Source organism: Tripterygium wilfordii, chromosome 14 (assembly GCF_013401445.1).
Source record: "Tripterygium wilfordii isolate XIE 37 chromosome 14, ASM1340144v1, whole genome shotgun sequence".
In the NCBI taxonomy this organism is placed as follows: domain Eukaryota; kingdom Viridiplantae; phylum Streptophyta; class Magnoliopsida; order Celastrales; family Celastraceae; genus Tripterygium; species Tripterygium wilfordii.
Window position 1 is genome coordinate 2,076,150 of NC_052245.1, and position 24,386 is coordinate 2,100,535.

The 24,386-nt window shown below is 37.9% G+C and overlaps 3 protein-coding genes across 5 annotated transcripts; 2 read left to right on the plus strand and 1 right to left on the minus strand.

Moving 5' to 3' along the window:
• Positions 1 to 455: 455 nt before the first annotated feature.
• On the plus strand, positions 456 to 6,199 carry LOC120015130 (E3 ubiquitin-protein ligase WAV3-like). Its single transcript, XM_038867354.1, has 2 exons — positions 456 to 962; positions 4,064 to 6,199. Exons 1-2 carry the CDS (start codon positions 624 to 626, stop codon positions 5,885 to 5,887), a joined length of 2,163 nt encoding a protein of 720 aa, XP_038723282.1. The 5' UTR covers positions 456 to 623; the 3' UTR covers positions 5,888 to 6,199.
• Positions 6,200 to 7,621: 1,422 nt separating this feature from the next.
• On the plus strand, positions 7,622 to 22,597 carry LOC120014773 (peroxisome biogenesis protein 1). 3 transcript variants are annotated; one of them, XM_038866831.1, is made up of 18 exons: positions 7,622 to 8,002; positions 9,783 to 9,956; positions 11,141 to 11,240; positions 12,186 to 12,677; positions 13,001 to 13,726; positions 13,974 to 14,065; positions 14,747 to 14,820; positions 14,984 to 15,206; positions 15,557 to 15,650; positions 15,782 to 15,936; positions 17,075 to 17,305; positions 17,748 to 17,948; positions 18,807 to 18,932; positions 19,011 to 19,072; positions 19,800 to 19,917; positions 20,397 to 20,681; positions 20,803 to 20,890; positions 22,354 to 22,597. In XM_038866831.1, exons 1-17 carry the CDS (start codon positions 7,805 to 7,807, stop codon positions 20,839 to 20,841), a joined length of 3,390 nt encoding a protein of 1,129 aa, XP_038722759.1. In that variant the 5' UTR covers positions 7,622 to 7,804; the 3' UTR covers positions 20,842 to 20,890; positions 22,354 to 22,597. The 3 variants fall into 3 exon arrangements, with proteins under 3 accessions (XP_038722759.1, XP_038722758.1, XP_038722760.1); XM_038866830.1 differs by lacking the exon at positions 7,622 to 8,002 and adding an exon at positions 10,059 to 10,145 and having other exon boundaries at positions 9,822 to 9,956; XM_038866832.1 differs by lacking the exon at positions 7,622 to 8,002 and adding an exon at positions 10,059 to 10,145 and having other exon boundaries at positions 9,822 to 9,956; positions 11,141 to 11,236.
• On the minus strand, positions 21,682 to 23,541 carry LOC120014774 (beta-amyrin 28-monooxygenase-like). Its single transcript, XM_038866833.1, has 3 exons — positions 22,505 to 23,541; positions 22,222 to 22,409; positions 21,682 to 22,127 (listed from the first exon to the last, which is right to left on the minus strand). The coding sequence occupies exons 1-3, from the start codon at positions 23,442 to 23,444 to the stop codon at positions 21,837 to 21,839; spliced, it is 1,419 nt and encodes a 472-aa protein (XP_038722761.1). The 5' UTR covers positions 23,445 to 23,541; the 3' UTR covers positions 21,682 to 21,836.
• Between the last annotated feature and the right edge of the window lie 845 nt (positions 23,542 to 24,386).

Consider the following 24,386-nt stretch of genomic DNA (forward strand, 5'->3'; position numbering starts at 1 on the left):
TTGGTTGGCTAGACTAACCTGAACTCTTAGTATATGACCTCTCTCGTTGTAATAAGATCGAAGAAAGCTTAAATTTTGGCCAGAGAACCCTGAATCATTTAGAGAAGTTTTAAAGGACTACACAACAAGATAAAAATGGTAACAGAAATCACCTGAAAAACCATGACAATGTCATTAAATTTGGAAGAAAAAATGTTTATTGGATCAGTTTGGCAAACAAACAGTGTTGCAGGTAATTTTAACATGTAAAAAGTTAAATTGACAAGATAATGGATAAAATTATTAACTCTTATGATGACAAAGTTTAACCATAGAGGATCTCTTCATCCAAAGGGATTGGGAGATATTTGTCACTAGAACGAACAAGAGCAAGGGGAGCAGGGGCATGATCAAAGCAAAGTCACACTTAGTCTCTACCGTTCATATTTCTTTTTGAAATATATATATATATATATATATATATATTCGTTTCGAACAAGATGACGGCATGACATGTAGGTTCTAGTAGAATATAATTGATCACCAACACCCTGGTGTGCTTTCTTTACAGTTAATACAATTTCGAAGACAATTGTCTTTTCAATAGGAAGTATGTATAGTAAAAATAAGGGGTTTAAATAGCAATGTCGTATAACATTTACCAAAATAGAAGGATCGCAGTGTTCTCCCTCCTCCTCTTCTTCTCTCCTTCTGTGAATTATTTCCCTTCAAAGGTCTACAAAGATGCTCTCCATCGGCCGATCGAGTCATTTGTAACTCCATCAATGGCTGCTATGCTGCGTAAATTGAAGAAATTTCTCTCATTCTGGTCCACCTCCAAAGCTGATCCCAATCGCGCTCAAGACACCGCCGAACCCGACGATAACGTCGGTTCATCCGTGTTGCGCCGCGCACGTTCATCGGCTTCCACTTCCTCCTTCACATCTCGCCTCTCCCGCAGCTTCAGCCACCTGCCCTCTAAGGTCGGTTTCCTTCATTATTTTTTGTAATCTGGCTTTTTGTGCGTTTTTGCTTACTAATTTGGGATTTTTTTTTTCTCGCGGAAGATATTTATTTTTACTGTCGGCGTTTGATTGATTTTCACCGCGAGAGTTGCGTGATTGCACTCCCGCGAATTTTTCACACCCGCCAGTTCTTTACTCGCTTCCCAAAATACTACCTGTCCGCACTCGTCCACCACGGAGCCGGAATTGTTTACCATACATGTTCATGGAAAAGTTTTATGCTTTTTTTTCTTTCTGCCGTTACAGTTTGACATCAGACAATTTTAGGCATGATTGTTCGAGTTGCGGGGAAAAAGATCAAAAAAAGATGCCTTTTGTTGTTTTTGCTTAATAGTGCTTTGACTTGAAAACAGTATTCTTTTACATTGCTGCTTTATGCTATGATTGTAAGCATCTTTTTGGAAATTGATAAACAAACCCCCCTATTTTAAACCCCTCCCCCTAGGTTGTCACTATTTGTCTTGTCATGTCATGTCTTTTCATCATGTCTCATCTCATATACATACATATATATATATATATAGATATATACATACACACATATAGGACAGAGAATATATATATACATTTATTAATTTAAATGTTTTGATTAAGATTATTTGTTTGCTTTTTTTAATTATCATAATTTTGTAAGACATAGATAATAATTTATTCAAGTACATGAATAAAAGCTTCAGATGAAGATTTGATGAATCCATATGAGTGCATGTACGCATCTAATCGTTCCGCATACGGAGTCGCCCATGCAGCTGCACAAGTATGTCTACAGTGAACCCATTCGGGTGTGATGGGAGGCATTGGATAATTCCTTGTCAAACCAACTTTGACGTAGTGATTACCATTTACGTGCCCTATAGCAATGGCAACGCGTAGATAGGGTGATGGAGGAGCTGTACGTAGTGGTAGATATGTCCAACTCTCTGCATGATGAAGAACATGCAATATCACATTGTATGCAGAAGCAATCAATAGACCCATATCTGGCATTGTCATCCAATGCTCAAATGCCGAACCCACCAATATCTGATCTATAAATGATGATGATATATCCCAATTTGTGTCCAGTTTGTTGAACCCACTCGATCATCGATTGTCGCGATTTGAACACTTGGTCAGTTTGAAATTCACATCTATCGTTAACTTCGATATTATTAACCATCTCGTCCGCATGTTCGTCTTCTTGCTTTATTTCGACTGAGATAAAATCACCCTACAAACAATATAATTTACACTGAGTATTTACAAAAAAACAACAATATAATTTACATCAGTATATGTATTTACCTGTTCACTTGAACAACTTGACAAGTGGTAGTCGAAAATATCACTAAAGTAATCCATATCCACAATAGGTTCACTCTTTTTTTATCTCAACAACAGACTACTTTAAGACTCTCTCTCGTTTTTTTCTCACACACTACTGCTATCTCTTGCAGCTTCTTTAAATGCTCTGCAAACTCTTCTCAATTTATAGCCATATATGTACACATGTATAGTCAGAGAATATATTCTCTGTCCTATACAGAGAATATATATTGAGTTGGAGTCCATGAGAGAGTGGTGGATTGAATACATGAACGGTCAAAAAAAGGGGCTGGCGAGTTTTACGATGCAAGGACCACTAAGCAAAATGTGATGTTTTTTTACAATTTCAAACCATTGAAAAGTCATTCAACGGATGAGATTGGAAAAAGTCATTAAAGTAGTCTAGAGAAGGTAGGAGGGTTGAAAGAGGGGGGTTGGGATAGTGCTTCCCCATCTTTTTATATTGTTTAGAGCACCTCCAACGGTGCATTTGCTCTTGGGCCAACAAAATGCCTTGAAAATTGTGCATGTGTGATGTGACAAGGAATGGAAAACTTTTCTCTACAATGATAGCTCCATTTGTTCCCATTTTTTTGGAGGAAAAGTCGTTGGCATGGGTAAAGTATCATGAAAAGCAAGCCAACACGGGGCAATCCATGCACCCAAACCCCATGCTTGGTCCAACATATTTGAGTCAAGAAAAGTGTATTGTTGTAGAGCAAAGTGTGTCCATGGCCCAATAAATTGTTAAAATCTAGGATCCATGAGTCAACAAACCATGCTCATTGGAAGTGCTCTAGGGTGGTTGGGTTGGACTTTGTGGAAAAGATATCAATTTTGGGTTAATTTGCTGAACTGTAGATCTAACACGTTTTCCATATTTGGTTTAGAGAACATGCATTATAGGTTTTGGGTCAGTTCTTTCATAAAATTTATTGTTTGTTGAAGAATCATATTCATTACGGGACCCTACTTATTGTCATCTTTTTCATTTCTAGAAGTTGTCAACGTTTAGATCAGTGTGGTATATATACAGCTATAGAAGCCGTAAGCCTTCAGCCAACCCCGATTACAAAAAAATAGAGCGACTTAATTAAATTAGCATTTCTTTTTGCCATTCACTATGCGGCTGGTTTTTCCCAAAATCAAACTTTGATTTTGAGAGATCATATGTTTTGACGTAAAGATCATTTGAAGTTGTTTTTTTGCTTCAAATTGTAATGCTTGAATATAAAGTTCTTAGTTGTAACTAGTAACATATACTTCCTTGTCAGACATGTGATCTGTATTATTGGCATTACTATTGTTCGATATTGTGAATCACGAGTTCACAAGCAACGGAGAAAGGGTCTCCGATTAAATTGATTAATCCAATCTTACTGGCTGTAGTATGAATTGCAATAAAACCATATTTTTGCTGTACAGCTTGCTGCTGCTTCCGAATGGTATGAGACTCATTGTTGCTTGCTTTGCTCACCAGTTACATTGTTTTGGAGTCTATTATGTCAATTAAATTTGCTTGTTTGGATGGCTGTCCGCTGCCTACTTTTTTTTTTTCTTTTTTTCTTCTCCTTTTAATAATCTGATGACACAATTCTATATTTAAGGAATTGACTTGATTTCTCTTCTCTAGTCTGTTGAGCTATCTAGTGCTTTTTAAGAAGTTTTGTTATGTTTGCATAAACTATTTAGAAAATCAGTTTTTTGAAGGTTGTTACAGCATTAAATTTTCTGCAAATCTCTTGTGGTTACAGAAAACATGTGTTATATGCTTGAGGACCCTTAGATCAGGACATGGCGAAGCTATTTTCACCGCTGAGTGTTCCCACACATACCACTTCAATTGCATCATGGAGAACATTGTACATGGAAATCTCCGGTGTCCCATTTGTCGAGCTGAATGGAAAGAGATCCCGTTTCAAGCCACTTCTAATGTGCCCGACCTGCGACAAAATAACTTTGGGCGGGCTAGAGTGTCTCCCTATAATGGCTCTCCTGTAGATGTCTATGCTTTTGGATCCTGTCATGACCCATTACCATCAAATCCACCCCACCTAGAGCCTGATATCTTCTCAGATGATGAAGCACTCCCAACTATCACTGCAGCCCCTGACTCAAGCTGCAACTCTCGGTCTATTACTCTTAAGGCCTTTCCAGAATATGAAGCTGTTTCTACTTCAGATTTTGTATCTAAGTTTGCTGTTCTTGTGCGTGTTACGGCACCACCACTTCACAATGATGCTCAGTGCCTCAATCGTGCACCCGTTGACCTTGTCTTGGTGCTGGACCTTAGTGGCAGCATGAGTAGCAAGCTTTCACTTCTCAGGCAGGCAGTCCACTTCATTATACAAAATTTGGGCCCTTCAGATCGACTTTCACTTGTGACATTCTCTTCAACAGCTAAAAGAATTGTGCCCCTCCGAAGAATGTATGACTCTGGCCGTGAAGATGCCATTAATGCAGTAAATTGTCTTTTTTGCTGTGGGGGTACTAATATTGTTGAAGGACTCAAGAAAGGGATTCGGGTTCTGGAAGAAAGGCGTGAACGCAATCCAGTTGCAAGCATTACCCTCTTGTCTGATGGGAAGGACACATACTCCCTTAGTTCCAAAAACCAATGCAACAGTGAGCATAATCCGGATTCTTCAAATCCAAGTCAGAAATTGGATTATGTGAAACTATTGCTTGCTTCCATTTGTTGCAGCAACGCAGCATCCAGAGATGAGCCCCAACAACCAATAATCCCAGTTCACACTTTTGGTTTTGGTTCTCAACATGATTCCACCACAATGCATGCTATAGCCGATGCATCGGGTGGCACATTTTCTTTTATTGAGTCCATTGACATATTACAAGATGCTTTTGCAAGATGCATTGGTGGCTTGCTCAGTGTTGTGGCTCAAGACCTCAGAATCACAATCAAGTCTGTAGCACCTGGAGTTAACCTTGGATCTATACCTTCTATTCCTGTATCTTCTGATGTTGAAGGCGAGCAAAGGTCAAAACCCTTGTCTTTGCTGGATTTGTGTTGTTCACACAAAAGTTGTGTGTCCATGGAGACGGTACAGGTGGAAGGTGAGAGAGTTCATATATTGCGACCTGCGTTTTTATCTCCTATGGACAAGGTAGTATGCTTGGAGGTTGATCGGCAGAAAAATCGTCTCTTGGTGGCGGAAGCTATTGCAAATGCACAAGCAATGGCTGAATTGAGAGATTTAAATGGTGCTCAGGCTATGCTGGCAGAGCAGAGATCAGCCCTATCAACTTCAGCATCAGCCCAAGCAGGGGATGCTCTCTGCAATTGGCTTGAAGCTGAGCTACGAGAAATTCAAGAAAGGATGACAAGTGTCCAATTGTATGAGCAAACAGGGCGTGCATATGCACTTTCAGGGTTGAGCTCACACTCCAGGCAGCGAGCCACAACTAGGGGTCAGACGGACTCAAATACAAACACAACAACAAGCTATGAAACACCGTCTATGGTTAGCATGGTGTCAAAGTCACAGGTTCTCAACCTTGCACATGGTGCGCAACCACGTCTACTTAACAAGTCCAGCAGCTTGAGTCAAACGTGCTAGATAAAGGTTTAATTTCACCTGAGTCGGCCAATTTTTTCGTTGGGGAATTTAACATGGGGCAGAGGGGTTCAATTCAATCACAGTTAGCCTTTTGCTCTTTTTAAGCTGGTTATTTACTGCTTTTAATGTTGATTCTTTTGGGGTGGTTTATATTGTGCCTAGGTTGAATATTACCAGAAAATGTTATTTGGTCTGTGCAAGGAGAATCAACTCAAAGCTTCATACAATTGTGGGGATCTTTACGACTTATAGCCGACTGTTTTGGGTTCAATCCATTCTTGGGTGAAATGAAATAAATGCGGATAGTTTACCGGAATATGGATATTGTACACTGCTTGTTAAACAATAGTTGCACTCTCTTATTAATGCATCAATATAGTTTTTGTGTTGATTACAATGTCTATGAACAGAGTTGTTAGCAACCCTGTGCTTGCTTGGTTTTTGTTTCAACATATATATTGTCTAAAAACAGAGCAAGCTTAACGATGAGCGAAGGGAAAGAATGGGTGGTTTAGATCAACCCCAGGAAGCTAATTCAGGCCTTAGTACCAAGGCTTGGTATCATTCACATCAGAGCTCCATCAGCGACAAAAAGTTGAAGCGTGGCAGGAGTGCGTTAAGTATACCAGCATCAACGCTCCACCGAAGCCTCCATTGCAGGCCAAATAACCAGGGAGTGGCAGGGACTATCTAAGACGTCCAAGAGCTCTAGGCAGGATTCTAGTGGAAGAAGCCATCCAGGAAACACAAAAATAGAGAACCAAAAACATTCACAGAACTACTTCAGCACCTCAGGAGCCAATCATCTTTGAGAATATGGAGGTTTTGTGTAAACTTTGACATATGAAATGTCATGAACACTCATTTTGTGCCTTGTAGTTGAAACTTTTTTCAATATTTTGCTAATCTCTTTTGACATGACCGACGTACCTAATGACTTTAACGGTCATTTTGTTATATCTGGGATTTGGGAAATTTCCTATTTTAGATGGTTGATGTTGTGAGAAATGAAAACTTGGTTCTCCAGTTGTTGCATATCACGCGTCAGCCCTAGAGTAACAACTAACAAACAGTCAAGCAGTAAAGAGAATTGACTGAGAATGGGAGATAGCCTGGTTGATCAGGTTGTCTGTCCAGAACCTTGAGATCCAGGGTTCAAGGTCGTGGGTTCTATTCTCATCGGGGGGTTTGGGATTTGGGTAGTTTTCCATCCGCTGTGGTGCACTGATGGGCATGGCTTAGCGCGTGTGTGGCCTGTGGCCTTTCAAAAAAAAAAAAGTAAAGAGAATTGAGTCTCGTGGATTCAAGAAATTGACGAGCGACCCGAAACAAAAGGGTGCTTGGGGGCTGCCGTAGTTCCCGCTGTAGCACATTTGAGGTAATAAAAAAATTTTATTTATTTTTTAAAAATTATACATGTGTAGTATTCCGTCTAACGAATCCAATGATATATTTTTTGTTTGAAACAAAAATCAAATTCATCGCGATCGAAACATCAAATGTTTTGAGTTTATATTCAACGGTTTAGAATTGTTATGCATTTTTCATGTTAAATTTGATTTTTGTTTCGAACAAAAAATATGTCGTTAGAATCGTTACTCCGAATACTACACATATATAATTTTTCAAAATAAAAATAAAAATATTTTCAATGCCAAAATGATGTTACAGCGGGGCTGCTGTAATAATTTTACAGCAGCCCCCTAAAATCCGAAACAAAGCCGATAACTTGCTGACGCAGGCGATCAAGAACCTCGGCCTCGGGAGAGGCAATTACAGAGTCAATTGGGGCTTATCCTCTTTCCGTATTCCGTCACTCTTACAGTCGGCCAAAATTTAAACTACCACCGACCGTCTCTTCTTTCACTAGGGAACGCGCAAGCTTTTACCCGTCTCGTTCAGTCAGTCTCTCTGGCTATGAAGTTCGACGTGAGCCATGTTGGGGGCGTAGAGAACTGCTATGTATCTCTCCCTCTTCAACTCATCCAAACCCTAGAGTCCACGCGCTCTGGGTCGCTTCCTCAGGTACTATGTCTTGAGCTCCGTAGTCTATCTAATGATGGCAAGTGGGTCATGGCTTGGTCCGGTGCAACGTCCTCTTCGTCCGCGATTGAGGTACGCAAAGTCATTACTCAATTCCACTCAAAGAAATCATACTTCTCTCCGTTGTAGATTTCCTGTTCTGGCGTTTATGTCATAGCCTCAGAATCAAAATTGGTATTGAAATCAAGATGAATGGCTGCTTAGTAGGAATCAGATATGTGACTTTTGGGTTTAGAATTACATAGTTATGGGTGTCGGATAACCCTTTTGATTGGAGTAGGAATGTTGTCGTTCAGTAGTTTTGTGATAAGAATTTCTTAAAATTGATTAGCCCAGAGCTCTGATAAAAGCTCTGGAAGTAATCAATATTATGTCAATATCTTGGTGCTTCCCAGAGACCTAGCATGGAAATTTTCCTGTTTGATAGAATAATGGGGAATAAGATATTGTGTTTTACAAATTGTTTGAAAGAAAATAACCCATGACCATTGGCATTTATATTTAGATATCAAATGACTGTATGCATTCCATGAAAGAAGCATTTTGAGCATTGGTACATTATCCTTAAGCATCCTGACTTTTTTCCCCACCATTGCCTTATCATCAATCACGCCGACCTTTGGATTAAATCAGTAACCTATGCATTAGGACAATCTTTACAACATGAATGTTTTGTGTTGATGGATTTGCCTGATGCATTGTTTTTTTTTTTGAATAGAAAAATTTATTCAAACACCAAAGGGGTGCAACCCACAACTACAACAAGGATGAGTAGTTAATAAGATCAAAAACATTTCTAGGGAAAGACAGACTCCAGAATTTTAGACAAGCAAACCAATTTACAATAAACAAGTCTAGGGAGGATTCCTTATTTTCGAAGATTCTGTTGTTCCTTTCTTTCCAAATCAGCCACATAACTGACATAGGAATGAGTTGAAAGAAATTCTTTTGGTGCTTGTCTTTTCCAATAGAAGCCCACGCAAGTAGCTCTTTTTCTACAGTATTGTGAGAGACCCACCATAGCCCCAACATCTTCCAAACATTTTCCCAGACCTTTCTGGACCAGTGGCATCGTAGGAACAGGTGATTAATAGACTCCGAATCTGCTTTACACAAATAGCATCTATTCACAAGAGAGAAGCCCCTCCTTTGCAGTTTGTCTTGAGTTAAGATTCTCTGCCAAACAACCTCCCAGCTAAAGAAGATAACTCTAGGAGGAGCCTTAGACTTCCATAACCAGAGCCATGGGAAACGATTGTTACCAAGGTGCATGTGGTTCTTTAGAAGCTCTTTATAAAAGGAACTCACCGTGAACAACTTACTGTTTTCCAACTTCCAGCAGATTTTGTCTTCTTTGGTGGGATAGGTTTTTGCACCATAAACCAACTGCCAGAACCTAGTAAACATTTCCACTTCCCAATCTTGGGCCTCACGAGTAAAGGTGATGTTCCAAGAAGTATCTCTATCATGAGTTTGAAGCAACTGTAAGATGGAGGCCCCCTTTTGTGTAGCTAGACAGTGAAGATTCGGGAACAAATCCTTTAAAGAAGTGTCTCCAATCCAGACGTCATTCCAGAAGCTTATAGAGTTTCCTTTACCAGCTTGATAATAAGTCAAAGCAAGCCAGACCTCCCAACCCTTTCTAATGAATTTCCACAAGCTGCATCCATGAGGGTCTCTACTCTGCTTAGTACACCAACCACTATGCTCAAGGCTATACTTACAAGCGATGATTCTCCTCCATAATTGATTCCTACTGGTGGCAAATCTCCATAACCATTTGCCTAGTAAGGCTTTGTTATGCCTGATGCATTGTGGGAGATCATCTGCCTGTTTGCTGACTGGCATGCAGGTTGCTCGACAGTTTGCGGAATGCATTTCCTTGCCAGATCATATGACTGTTCAAGTGCGAGCTATTTCTAATGTTTCGAAAGCGACTCTAGTCACCATAGAACCCCATAGTGAAGATGATTGGGAAGTTTTGGAGCTAAATGCCGAGCATGCTGAGGCAGCTATATTGAAGCAGGTACTCAACTAATATCGAGCAAGTGTGATTGTTTCCTTATTTTATTTCTTAGATCACTATGACTGGATATCTTTAATGTAATGAATTATGTGCTTATTTTAGATGGAAGTGTATCGACTACAGTATGCTCTATATTCTTAGATAAATTCCTGAAGGAGTCTGTAATGAGGATACCATCTGTGTCTGAGAGTATGTAATGCACCATCCCTTCTCTTTTTTTTTAATCCTCTACATTGCAGAGTAGCCTTCTTGATGATCTGGGAGGAATTATGGAGGAGGGGGTCTATAGTTTGCTGACTTCTTTTGGCATGAGTTTCTATAATTAATAGTGAAAGGATGGTGGGACTTGGTGGTTCCTTAGGTATTTTCACATCTACATCTACTTATGACAAGGACATACAACAAGCACACTTGGAATCCTGTTATCTCAATTTACTGTACCATTACTTATAGCTATTTAATAGCGACAGCTGCTAATTCTCAGTTTAACATGAGTTATGATGGGAAAGGGCCAGAAGAAATTTTGTCGTAAAAGTTTCTCAAAAAGAGGTTTGCTAGTGAGCGTTGATTTAGAGTTGACAAATGATTATATGAAGCTTTAGGGAATTAAGAAAGGACACATCCAGGTTTGGCTTTTTGAGTGAAATATTAAAGAATAGGGGAAGAAGAGACATGCAGGCAAACATGTGGCCTAGTGGTAAAGTAACATGGTGCAATCTAGAGGTCACACGTTCAATTCCTGTAAATAGACCCTCTACATATTATGTGGGGGTAAGATCTGCGTACATCTTACTTGTACTCGATCCAGCCCATTGTGGGAGCCTTGTACTCGAGAGAAATAGGGAGAGAGAAAGGGGAGGGGTTTGATTTGAAAAACATGTCATTTAAACTGAATAATCAACTTGATACTCAAAATTATTAATTTTGTATTCATCAGAACAATAATGAAATGTATTAAGTGCGTAGGTTTATTATAGACTTTGATGGTCCTCATTGTGATTTGAAAGGCCACTGACATGATATTTAGATAGTATGTGTACGTTTGTATGTATGTATCCCTTTTCCATATTTATTTTCTGTTGTGCTTTCTGGTGATTCCAAAGGAGTTTTCCTATTCATGTGCAAGAATCAATGTCTGACTTTCAATTTTTGTTTATAACTTGAACCATCTTTTAATGAAATAGGTTCGCGTTGTTCATGAAGGAATGAGATTTCCTTTGTGGTTGCATGGCAGCACTATTGCTACATTCCTTGTGGTTTCGACCTTTCCCAAGAACGCGGTGGGTAAGATTTTTTCAGTTACTTCTTATTTATGCTATTATTATTTGATACTAGTTCAGCTGAGCTTTAATAATGTTCATGGTAGTTCTTTGGAGAGCTTTTACTATTTTCCATCCAGAATTAACCAACATTGTCAATTCAGTGTTTTTTTCCACTAATGAGGCATAAGGATCATGCATATATATTATCATTATTATCGTCTCTTATAACCATGAGTTATGCTTTTGTCTATGTTGAAGGCATATGGTGGTTGCAATTTCAATTATTTATGATTAGAAATGTTGTTACTCTTAGAATGAGAAGCTAGCCTTATAAAATTGAAGATCAATTGTAGTCATCACTCCCAAAGGAGACCGTGACTGTTCGTGGTTATTCGTCTAAGGTAGAGATGGCTTGGGTGTGAGCACTCTGGTATGAAAATAAACAGCATTCGTTTGGGAGATGTGAAGAAGAGAAGAGGAAGGCTGAAAAAGACATGGATGTAAGTTGTAACTAATGAAGAAGGATATTAATGAAATCGGAATGGTGAAAAGTTTGGTTTATACTAGGCTAAATGGAGCAAGAGAATCCAAGTGTCGGACTTTGAACAACTTTTATTATGGATTAATTTAGCTGACCCCAAATAGTTGGAATTAAGGCTTTGATGATGATGATGTACCCTTAGAATGCTAGTTATTGTGGAAAAGATTTCTGTGGTTGATGCACTGGTGAATGAGTTGTTTGGCTCCCTTTTGTTGCTTTTAATTCTATTTAATGCAGCAATATGCTATTTTTCCTCAAAGCTTAGCATCTACAGAACTTGCATCATATAGAGTCAGTTCTATATAATGTGTCGGAAATTCTACTTTGCAAAACTTATATGAATATTATTGTGCATATGGGTTGTAATTCACAAAAAGATGACACTTTTATCTCTTAGTGAAACTGATTTGTTACTTTGGTTCTCAGTGCAACTTGGGCCAGGAAGTGAATTTGCAGTTGCCCCAAAGAGACGGATGGAAAAGGTGAACAAATGTGAAGATTCTTTGGTTCAATATTCTAATGAAAAACATCAAACCTCAAAGGCACTATTGCGTGTTCAAGATTCAGACAGAAGATTCATTCACAAAAGTGATGTCAAAGGTGTTGAACTGGGTGTTGTGCTCACGACTGTTGTATATGTTCATCCAGAAACAGCTAAAAAATATTCTTTGGATTCTCTTCAGTTGGTTTCTATAGTGCCAAGATTATCTTCAAAAGAGAGCATAAAGAATAACTACAATGATGTCTCGAGAACAAAAGGCAATTCAACTCCAAAGGAAGCTGACAATGAACCTTTAACTGGCAATAAGGAATCTCGTCAAGTAATTGTTCGCATATTAGTTTCAGATTCAGTGGCTAAAGGACATGTAATGATAGCTCAACCTCTTCGTCTTTACTTGAGAGCAGGCCTCCACTCATGTATGTTAATTCTTCTAGGCATCTAATGAATTAATCTTGCTCTGAATTCCTTTCTCAACTTTTTTTGCTTTGTGGTTATGTGAATCTAGATGATTTAAATTGCTTTCATATGACCATTTATGGAGAAGTTATTACTTATTATGTCCATAGATGATTGGTTGTAGTTCATAGAATTTGTCATCCTAGTCCATTTAAATTGCTTTCATATGACCATTTATGGAGAAGTTATTACGTTCATATGATTGGTTGTAGTTCATAGAATTTGTCATCCTAGTCCATTTATAAAGATGGGTTTTAAGTTGAGAACATGCACATGCCTGCAGGGGTTTTCTTAAAGGATTGCAACATCCATTTAAAGAAGGATGTCACTTTGCTTTCACTTTGTCCTTGCCACTTTAAGTTGTCTGGGGATAGCAAGGCTCTTGAGAAGAGTGGTTTAGAAATTCTTGAAAACCGTAAGTCTGGAAGCATTATTCAACAACATAGGATGGATGTTGTAAATTGGTCTGTCCATGACAAGGTCTTGGCTGCTCTTGCTTATGATTCTCCTTGTGAAAAGAATGACGAGACAGAATTCCAGCAGGAGAACAGGAAAGGCTTACAGCATCTTCTACATGCTTGGTTTCTTGCACAGCTTGATGCTATTAGCTCATATCCAGGATTTTCTGATTCATTAATTGTGGGAAATGAAACTTTGATTCAATTTGAAGTGAGGGGATGTGACTTTGGCAGTTCTGCGAAAGTACAAGTGTCATCTGATTCTAACAGTTTGATAAACAGAAACAAGACCAGCGAAGAGCCAGTTGAACTTTTGTTTGTTATGACTTTTCCTGAGGATTTACAGCCTGGTGGACAAGTTGTTGGTTACAAGTTTACGTTTGGAAGAAACAATGATAAGTTACAAGGTCTAGATTTGTTGGCTGAAAAGTTGAAATTTGGTGAGCCTATCTCCCTCTATACTGTCAAAGATAGAAAACCTGCCAAAAGCTTTGGTTCAAATATATCCTCCTTGAACTGGATGGGGACTTCTCCCTCTGATGTGATTAATAGTAGGTACTTTTTCTGTAAAATATTTTGCAACTTGATGCTACGTGTCAGAGGCAGCTCTGTCACTTTAAACATTTAGTGCATTGTCATGAATTGTTAAATTATTTTGACTTGCTATGGCTTATGCAGATGCAGACACACACAAGAAAAGTAAAAATCCATGCATCTCTTTAAAATGATCTAAACAATGTTACTATTTTTACTGACTATGACTTAAGTTCCTTGACATACTATTTTGCCTCTATGCAGGAATAATGGTCCTGTTATCTCCTTCATCTGGGATGTGGTTCAGTACTTACAACCTTCCACTCCCTGGACATGTTTTGATATATGGACCTCCTGTGAGTTTGTCTCTATAGTTTTGGAGATTTCATCTCAGCAGTACATAAAGATTCGTAGTGGAATGCATATGTGAAAAGATTCATGCTCTTTCTTTATTTTTGTATTCATCGTTTTGACTTTGTAATTTTATATTATTGCATCATGCATTAGGCAATAGCTTTTGTTTATTGCTCAAAATCTGTATTTATGAAAGTGTTATAATTTTTCTTTGTTCAGTAGTTCTGTACTTGTAAATTTTTTTTTAGAAAATCTGCCAATGTATGTGTGGGACTGCAATACAAGTGTTCTTTTTCAGATGTCACTTACATCTACTGCTAAAGTTTTGTACATGGGGAACACGTCTCCAGTATTCCACCTTCAGAACAAAAACCTTCTTGTTTATGTGTTAGTGTGTTTTGCTCAAATGCACAATTAAGCTTGCAGGATGACATATGTAGTGAATTTTCATATCCACTCCACTTCAGTTACCAAATTTTATTGATTTCCTTGCAAATTTTTTTCATCTTTGGATGGGACAGCCAGAGATTAGCTGAACGTTGAGATTAAATATTAACATTGTAACTTTTTCCCTGTAGACATGATTGGTTACGGCAGTTAGCATTTCTTTGTTACAATCAGTGCATATAATGTATAATTCAGCATATTTGTTTGACTGCTAAAATGGTACATTTCTGTGTCAGGGTTCTGGAAAGACTGTATTAGCAAGAGCAGTAGCAAAATCCCTTGAAGAACATGATGACGTCTTAGCACACACGTATGATTTAATTCATTTTCAATTTCTTTCCTCTAGAACATTTAGATGACAGGCTGACCATTTCTAAGTTGGTCTGTTGTTACTTCTCCTGAATTAGTTTGTAATTACAAGGAATTATACGAATGAAATTCGTACGAATTTTAAGTTGTTTCTGTATCTGCAGAGTTTTTGTTGGTTGTTCTCAACTGGCTTCAGAAAAAGCCTCCACTGTGCGTCAGACACTTTCTAGTCATATATCTGAAGCTTTGGATCATGCGCCTGCTCTTGTCATCTTTGATAACCTTGATAGCATTCTTTCATCCTCCTCTGATGCAGAAGGATCTCAGCCTTCTACCTCGGTCACTGTGCTTACAGAATTTCTCACGGATATTATGGATGAATATGCGGTAATAACTATCTCATGCAGGTGCTTATATATTCCTTGCAAGTTAAAATAGTAGCATGAAACTTTTGTCTTCTGTTGGTCTTGTGTGTATGTTCACTATCGGGAGTACAGTTTAATCTGATCAGTTCTGTGGATTTTTAACGGTATTTCCTCCCCCCCCAACATCCTTTGCTCCTGTGTTGTTTTTCCCCTTGAAAATAAAAATCTATTTCCTAGTTTTCTTAAAGGAAAATTTATTTTCATGAGGTATTCATGTCCTATTTTTTTAGGTAAGTTTATTGGGAGATTACAGATACAATTTTGTACTGCCATCTTTTAGCTGGTTAGTAGGTTTATTGGTTCACTATACAGGAAAAGAGAAAAAGTTTATGTGGAATCGGTCCCATTGCCTTCATAGCTTCTGTGCAGTCCCTCGAGAAGATTCCACAGTCACTATGCTCTTCAGGTTTGTTACTCTTTTTGGATATAATTGAATCACCTCCTGTACTATCACTCTTACCTGAAATGATTGGCAGCTGGATTTGTATTTTCTCTTCTTTATTCTGATACTGGATTTGTGTATTTGGTTATCATCAGGAAGGTTTGACTTTCATGTACAACTGCCTGCTCCTGCTGCCTCAGAACGTGCAGCTATATTAAAGCACGAAGTGCAAAGGCGTTCGTTACAATGTTCAGATGGCATCCTGCGGGATGTAGCTTCCGAATGTGATGGATATGATGCGTATGATCTGGTACTTGTTTGAAGTATTAATGCCTTTTCCAAATAAAGTATTAGGTAGTTTAATTCGTAAAACTTATTCTTCAATGTAAACGTTGATGTCCATCTTATATTTCTAATTGTTTCGATCATCCTTTGGCTTGACTCCTTTAACTCTGCGCTCCATCAAATGGGATAAGGACTATACCGGGGCACTTTGGCCCACCATTTTTTGTTTGTGAACTCGCACATTCTTTTCTTACAATTTTCAATCTTGGATTAAGTGCAAAATCTGATGACGTGGTGGGACAACATTGCGTGCTGAGTAATATTGTGAACCATGTGGAGAACATGGGAAGAAGCTAAGTCCAATAGGATGAGCAATGAACCTCTTTATATATATTTTTTTATTTTTCATGAAGGTCATTTTTGTGAAACAATTGCTAAAATCGTCTGAAGTAGGGAGCTGGTTAATGAGTTGATAGGAGTGCATGATAACAAATTATTTTCTCAGTTGGGATACCCAAAGCAAAACTTCCAGGGATGATATATCCCAGATACTAAAATATCCTGTTCAGCACAGTGTCATAAAACTTAATTATTGCTATTTAAAAGAAATCTTGAAATGCATAAGATGTATCAATGCCGTTTTAATGTTGCTGTTTGATTAGAAACCTGACCACCTTGATTACTTGATAGAATTCTATGTTGTAATCGGATTTTGTTTAAGTAGTCTGGAACTGTGAATAAAATTATCACTGCCAACACTTGTATTCTAAGCATTACCAAGTATCTGCTGGCTTTGGTGTGTTAGTAAGACGGATATGTTCTCTTTTTTCCCTTTTGAAGGAGGAGTTTTTTTTTACTCATCATCAGCCCTTCACCTTATCATAATATAGGTAAATTTATATTAGCTTCACGATGACTTAGAATTGGAATAAAGTTTCATTCTTGCATTTCTTGTTTGTATGATCATCTTTATATATACTATGATGGCCATTAGTTTGGTTGTAGGTTTTAAATTCTAGTGAGTTCGTTTATCTCAAAACTTTGAATCTGTTGTGATATGTGAATATTTCATGGAAAAAAAGAGTTCATACCAATATTGCTTTTCTTACCAGTTATAAATGGGAACTTAGAGTTTTAAATACTGAAGAAAATTCATATTTCAGGAAATATTGGTTGATAGAGCTGTTCATTCTGCTGTTGGTAGATTTTTACCTTTCCGTCATGGTTTTGAAAAGCAAGAGAGGCCCACATTAGTGAGGGATGATTTTACTCGGGCAATGCATGAGTTCCTTCCAGTTGCTATGCGTGACATTACCAAAACTGCTTCTGAAGGTGGTCGCTCTGGATGGGATGATGTTGGTGGCCTGAATGACATTCGGAATACAATTAAGGAGGTGTGTTTTGTTTTCTCGTCCTCCTTGGTCAGCAACAATACTTTTGAACTAGTATTCGAATCTAGTTTGTGCTAATTGTAAATTTGTGTCCAGTTCACAATATAATACTGGTATTACATTTTTTTAATCTTTCTACAGTCATCCTTTATGTTTTAAGGGGAAAGAAGCTGAAAATTGTGGCACATCTTTCATATCTTTAGATCTTAATTCAATGTGATTATACTATTTATGAGCTGCTATTTATTTATTTCCTGATCCATGCTGCTACTTAATTAGTTTATTGATGGTTTGTATCTGGACTATAAATATGTTTCTAGTAGGTTTCTTCCCTCCCCTGCCCCCTTCTTCCTACTGATGCTGTCTATCATTATATAACATGTTAATTTTTCCTTGTACTTGGTCCGAAGATTTTTCCAGTTGTTAACTCACATATCGATGTCAGATGATTGAATTGCCGTCAAAGTTTCCTAATATCTTTGCTCAAGCTCCTCTAAGATTGCGGTCAAATGTTCTTTTATATGGTCCTCCTGGTTGTGGCAAGACTCACATTGTTGGTGCTGCTGCTGCCGCTTGTTCACTGCGATTTATATCAGTGAAAGGCCCAGAGCTGTTGAACAAATACATTGGTGCTTCTGAACAAGCTGTAAGTTGCTATTGACTTTTCATTCCTTCCACATTGCATTCTTTAGAGATGATGTTTCTTGAATATCTGAGTTATTTGGAGAGCCTAGTGAGCTGTGTGGTGTTTGATTTGTGTTATTTATCTTAGTTATGATGCTTCAAAAAGTACTGAAATTTAATTATTCTCGTTTTACTGGGTTGAGAGTTTGTGATAAAACTTCTTTTTAGCTTAGAATTTGTATTCATCAATGTGCCTCGGGGATCACTTAATGTTTCCTGGCATTTTGAGAAATAAAAATGTAAATACTTACTTCTGACAGTTTTTTTTGGGGGGTATCAGGCCAGCTGACAGCAGTTCACTTGTTTGAGAGAAGTTTTGGAGCCAAATTTCACAAAAGGTTGATTCTGGAAATAAATCCTAGAATAAGTTTGACTCATCCTTAGATTGTGCAATTTGATTTACCCTAAAATTGAGCAAAGCCAAACTTAGTCAACCACATTCATTTTGAAGTAGGTCCCGCTGAAACATAAATAAATAAGGAAAAAAAAGGAGGTTTCGTATCATTTTTGAGAAAACAAGAAATGAATAATTGTCTTGGTCTATTAATTTCCTTCAAAATACTATTGATTGGAATTGGATTTCTTCAACTCCGTGGGAGCAATCTATGAAAATGTCATAGGTACCAAATTCATCGGAGGTTATACATTGCTGGAGCCAAATGCATATCTATAGGCGCGTGTGTGTATCCCAAAAAATTATAGTAAATCATTGGCTTTCATATCTGAATCATTGTTCTAGTTAAGCTCTTGATAGATTTAATTGTATGTGGATATGCATAGTGTGGCGCTTTACACTTAATGCCAATTTTTATTCTTGTAGGTTCGAGATATATTCTCAAAAGCAGCTAATGCAGCACCATGCCTTCTATTCTTTGATGAATTCGATTCTATAGCCCCAAAGCGAGGGCATGACAATACTGGGGTAACTGATCGGGTTGTTAATCAAGTAAGCTTCGTTTGCTTTATGTCTTACTGTTGCCCTAATATCAAGGTTGGATAACCTTTCTTCTTCTTTTCTTTTTAGTTCCTAACCGAACTTGATGGAGTTGAAGTTTTGACTGGTGTATTTGTGTTTGCTGCAACAAGGTTAGTTTTTATTTGAAGCAGTATGCTATTATTTGAAGAAATATTTTCATATTATAAGTGTTTTTTTATATCATGAAGAGATAAACAACTTTGTCTGCATTTGAAATTGTTGTTTTGTGATTGTTATTCCTTAAAATATCTAAAACCAGCACCTTTTTCTAGTATCAGTCATGTTAGAGAAGGTGATGGAGTAGTAACTAGTTAGTATTTTACAGAAAATGAAGAGTGCCTTAGCACATTACATGCATGCAGGTAAGGTTGTAGTCTCTTTGTTTTATGATATACCACGGTAATGACATTGATGATTACACACTTTTACAACCAAAAAGATGTACAGTGATGATCTACTAGAAAGAATTTACTATGTATAAGAGTAGAACACCTGTTCATGCAGGAATTTTGAGGATTGATACCACATCAAATCAATGAAACTACTAGTCAATGCTATGTAGTCATGCCAAGTGGTTTTTTAAATGGATAAGAATCAATAACCAAGTATGGCATGGTGAAGAATGTTTAATGAGTTCTTCTAAATTGTTTTGACGTGTCTTCTCATGATGGCTTGTACTCTTGGGAAGCCAGATCTCTAATATTTGAAAAGCATATGACGTCATAAAATTCTTCTATAATTTATGTTGTCCTAATGTGGTAATATTTTTTCTATATCACATGGTATATCATATTGGATCTTTTGACATGAGTTGGACTTGGTATTTTGATTAAGCAGTAGACCTGATTTACTTGATGCTGCTCTGCTGAGACCTGGTAGGCTCGATCGCCTTCTTTTCTGTGATTTCCCATCTCCACGTGAGAGGTTTGACATCCTGACAGTTCTCTCTAGAAAGGTTAGCTACACAGCAGATATGTTTATTCATGTGTTCCGTATCATTCCTGTGTATGTGCTTGACAATCGCATAAAAATTTGCTAATGCACGAAACACCAATAAATCACAGACTTAGTTAAGTGAAGACAACTGTAGTTAATTGATTTGGATAATATCTTGCATCACACGCTTCTTATATTTTACATTTATTTTCCAAATTCTAAGTTTGTGCATACTTTGTATCTTTTTATTGATTTAGTGTACTGTGGAACACTGTTTAGCACTTTCACAAATGAACTACTACTGATTAGTTCTCCCGTTTGCTGAAATATTGTTGTGAGTTGTGGCCACCGTTTCTAATGGAAACACCATGAAGTGGATCTTGTGTGTGTGGCTCAATTCACTGATGATAAACATTACGACTTCTCCTGTGCTACTGACTGATGAGAAAAAGAAAGTGCAACTAGCTCCAATTTTGGTTAATATATTTTTTTTACCAGATACAATTGGCCGGAGATGTCGATTTGGATGCGATAGCTAGTATGACAGAAGGATTTAGTGGTGCTGACCTCCAAGCTCTTCTCTCGGATGGACAGCTTGCTGCAGTTCACAAGTTCCTGAACAGTGCGGATAACAATGAACCTGGGAAAATGCCAGTCATAACTGACACCCTTTTGAAATCTATTGCTTACAAGGCTAGACCATCAGTTTCAGAAGCAGAGAAGCAGAGATTATATAGCATTTACAACCAGTTCCTGGATTCAAAGAGATCAGTTGCTACACAGGTCTCTTCATATCCCCCACCCCCCACGAATCTTTTGTTCTTTAATGTTTCCTTTGCTAGCAAATTTGTCTGTTCTTTAGCATGTTGCTACTTACGAGCTGTTTATTTTCCTTCTCCTGCAGTCGAGGGATGCGAAAGGCAAGAGGGCAACTCTAGCATAACAAATAGTGACGAAACTTAAGCCACGCCAGAGGAGGTGTTCCAGATTTTGTATGTGCTGAATTCTTCTTCTAGATCCAGATCTATTCTTGTTGCACATTCATACTTACATCAATGCAAGTAGTTATTGATATTCACACCATTGCAAATAGTCGTTAAACTTATTCATGCATTCTATTACTATTTAGTGGATATTTAGCGGCAAGTCTCTCAAGCTACTACTTCAACAATGGTTAAATTGGCCATGTAATGGGAATGGACGTGAGAATGATGATTGTGAATGTTTGGTATGTTAGAATGAGAGTCGAAATAAAACAAACCTGAAACCACTAAGCTCTTGAGGGCAGTGGTTTTTTTGATCTGTAAAAGTTATTTAATTGAAGTATAATACATGGTTCTATTTATTTTCTATTTTGTCATGATTTATGGATATGCCATGTCTTCTTCATGAATGAGATGTCAACCTTGTATCAAGTCGAGTGGTCTAGGTAATCACTGTGCAAATCAGTCATAGTCAAGTTTGAAGTCTTGACCATTTTTGGGTTTGATGTGTCAAGTCCGGTAGGCTGGTTCATTGTTCATAGATTCTTATGTATGTTTTGAAATTTGATGGGTCTCCTAATATTTTATCATATATATACTTCGAGTTGGCGTAAACCTGGGTTAATGAAAGATTTTTCAGGTTTCAACTAGGTTATCAAATGTTGAAACATTTTAACTTGGAAATCATAAATTTTAAATTTGTTTCAATTTAATGACGGCAGATTTTTTTAACTTTTAGGCATTTCAACGTGCTTACGTGACGTGTTGAAATCAACATCTAGATTAAGTATCAATCCAGATTAGTACAAAAACAACTGTGTAAAAACTATTATTTCTGAAAATCTGTTACATATAATACCAAAAAATAAAAAAAAAAACAAGAAGTAAACAAAAAAAAATTTGGAGAGGAGACAAAATTAAATGACAAAGGTGGCTTTGAAGTTTCAACAGCAGGCTAGTTTGAGTGAAGGCGAATTGGAACGCCAAGTTCTGGAGCAGGAACCATGTCACCGATGACTTTCTCATTTGGAAACACAAGATCCCACTTGAACTTTGTCACAACATTGTGAATGAAAGTTAGAATCACAACTCTTGCATACTCTTTCCCAGGGCACATTCTTGGTCCTCCTCCGAATGGAACAAATGTGTAGGGTACATTTCCGTCTTCAAACCTCGTAGGATCGAACTTTTCTGGGTTAGGGAAGTACTCAGGGTTCTTGTTTGTTGAACTAACTGTCCAATAAAGCTGCACAGAGACATAAAATTTACAGTGAGAACTTCACAACATGAATTTTTTGACTGACGATGAATGTGATACAGTTCTAGTTGTTGTTAGTTACCTTCCAGCCTTTAGGAATAGTGAAACCAGCATATGTTATGTCAGTTATGGCTTCTCTATACATTCCTTGCAGAGGTGCTATTAGTCTCATGGTCTCACTTGCTACATTCCATGTGTATTTCATCTTCTGCAGGTGATCCCAATCAAGAACTCCCTTAAAGTCTTCAGATGATTTGATCTCCATTTGCTCTGCAACAAAAGGATCCAAATTTAGTTCCACATGACAGAGAAAAACAAGAATTGTATTCATCAAGATTATGTTGAGTTGATAAATGATAAATTACCAGAGAGGATCTTCTGATATACGTCGGGTCTTTCTCCGATGAATTTCATTGCAAATGTAAGTGCTGTGGCTGTTGTGCTATAACCAGCTGAAATCAATCCCATGATTGCCTCAGCAATAGCAGCTGGGGATTTGAACTTGCCTTCCTGACCTGCTCTAATCATGTATGAAAGTATATCTTGCATCTGAGCACCACTTGCCATGGCATCTGTCTTCTCCTTGATTACCTGTTGAATCTCCTCTCGGATTGCCGCGGCTGCCTTTTTTGCTTTATAAAATGCTGTCCCTGGAATGTTCCATCCCATTGTGTGGAATCCATCTGTCAGTTCATCAAATTTTCCAACGAGTCTAGCTACTCTGTCCGGATCATTCACTCCCATGAACAATTGACAAGCCAAGCCCAAGGTATAAGTTTTTGTGATGGAATATACCACAACTTGTTCTTTTCCTTCCCAATGTGTCTTCAAGTGAAGCTTGGTGAGCATATCAATCTTGTCCAAGTACCTCATCACTGCTTCTGGTTTGAGGAAACCGGTGGAACGCAGCGCGCCTTGCTTCCCCGCAGCCTCTTGTGGAGCTGGAGCAGGCTCAGGAGCAGCCTGTTGAGGCTTGTTGGAATAGAAGAGCCTCTGCATTGAGTGTGGGTGCCAAACCTTGACAAGTTTTTGCTCATTAGTGAACATAAACTTGTTACCAGCTGGTCCACATAACACAGCAGTTTTTTCACCAAATATACTGGTCTTGAACACCTGTGATGAGTACCTTTTCATTCTCTCTCCAACAAAGTTCTCTGGTTTGTTGTATAGGAATGGAATTGTTTCGCCGATTATCGGCCATCCTAAGCTCCCTGGTGGAAGCTTTTTGGCACCAGATATGCGTCTGTAAAGAAAGTAACAGGACACAATGAAGATCACTGCAGGTACCAGAACTTGAGGATCCATGGAGAGGGCTTGATTTAAAGGGAAACCCACTAATTGTTGTTGTCTATCAGAACCCAAATGAAGAGAATATATATAGAGGGTTCAGGGAATGACCAATAAATACAGTCAATCTCTCAATGTTCATGCGTGATAAGAAAAAGGTTCAACATTCAAAGATGGCTCTCCTGGTCTATTGAGCACAACAGGATAAATATATTATAATAGAATGAAATCAACAACCAAATGGATTGTTAATTGACTGGAAAGTATTGAGAGAGACCAACTTGAATTGATTACCAACTTTGTGTGCTGCAACTTCTGGGTGTCTCACTATTAGGTTTGATTTTATACGCCGCCATAAATGACCATGACACCTCTACTCATCCTGTTGATCAATTCAATTAGAGTGACTGTCTGTTCTAATTGACGACTTTGTAGTATCGTAGCAAGAAAGATTGTAGGGTAACCCGATTTAAACTGTTGCATGTTGTTTATCGATCTAGATCTAAACTCGGGCCTCATATTCGTGCGCACGGAAGTTTTTACCTTATGAAAATTTCTTATTTAACGACATAATAAGTTGGGTCAAAACTCATCGCGTGAATGAATACCTACTACCTCGCCCGTATTAATGTGTGTTCTCTGTCAAACTAAGATGTTAAAATTTTTTCAGGAGAATTATGTACTTTTTTTTTTCTTCCTTCTTTTTACGAAGAACAATATTATACTAATTTACTCTTTGGAGATTCGATATAAACTTAAACTCGGCGCCGTCAGGCCTGCGCACACAGAAGTTTCTCACATGACAACAGGGTAAGTGGGTCAAAATCCAATGCGTAGCCACAAGAGTATTGCTCGCAGTGAGAATCAAACACAGGAGCTTTAGAGTCCATTCAATTTGACCCCAGAGAAATTCACCAATTAGGCTATCATCCTAGTGGTTAGAGAATTATATACCTTTTG

Excerpts from the sequence above, each read along its gene's own strand:
- LOC120015130 (XM_038867354.1), top strand. The coding sequence starts at position 624 with ATGTCGTATAACATTTACCAAAATAGAAGGATCGCAGTGTTCTCCCTC. Across the intron at positions 963-4,063 it reads TCAGCCACCTGCCCTCTAAG|AAAACATGTGTTATATGCTT; the intron begins GTCGGTTTCCTT and ends TTGTGGTTACAG.
- LOC120014773 (XM_038866831.1), top strand. The coding sequence starts at position 7,805 with ATGAAGTTCGACGTGAGCCATGTTGGGGGCGTAGAGAACTGCTATGTA. Across the intron at positions 14,066-14,746 it reads TTTTGATATATGGACCTCCT|GGTTCTGGAAAGACTGTATT; the intron begins GTGAGTTTGTCT and ends TTTCTGTGTCAG. Across the intron at positions 18,933-19,010 it reads CTGATCGGGTTGTTAATCAA|TTCCTAACCGAACTTGATGG; the intron begins GTAAGCTTCGTT and ends TTTTCTTTTTAG.
- LOC120014774 (XM_038866833.1), bottom strand. The coding sequence starts at position 23,444 with ATGGATCCTCAAGTTCTGGTACCTGCAGTGATCTTCATTGTGTCCTGT. Across the intron at positions 22,410-22,504 it reads ATATCAGAAGATCCTCTCTG|AGCAAATGGAGATCAAATCA; the intron begins GTAATTTATCAT and ends CTTTTGTTGCAG. Across the intron at positions 22,128-22,221 it reads CTATTCCTAAAGGCTGGAAG|CTTTATTGGACAGTTAGTTC; the intron begins GTAACTAACAAC and ends GTCTCTGTGCAG.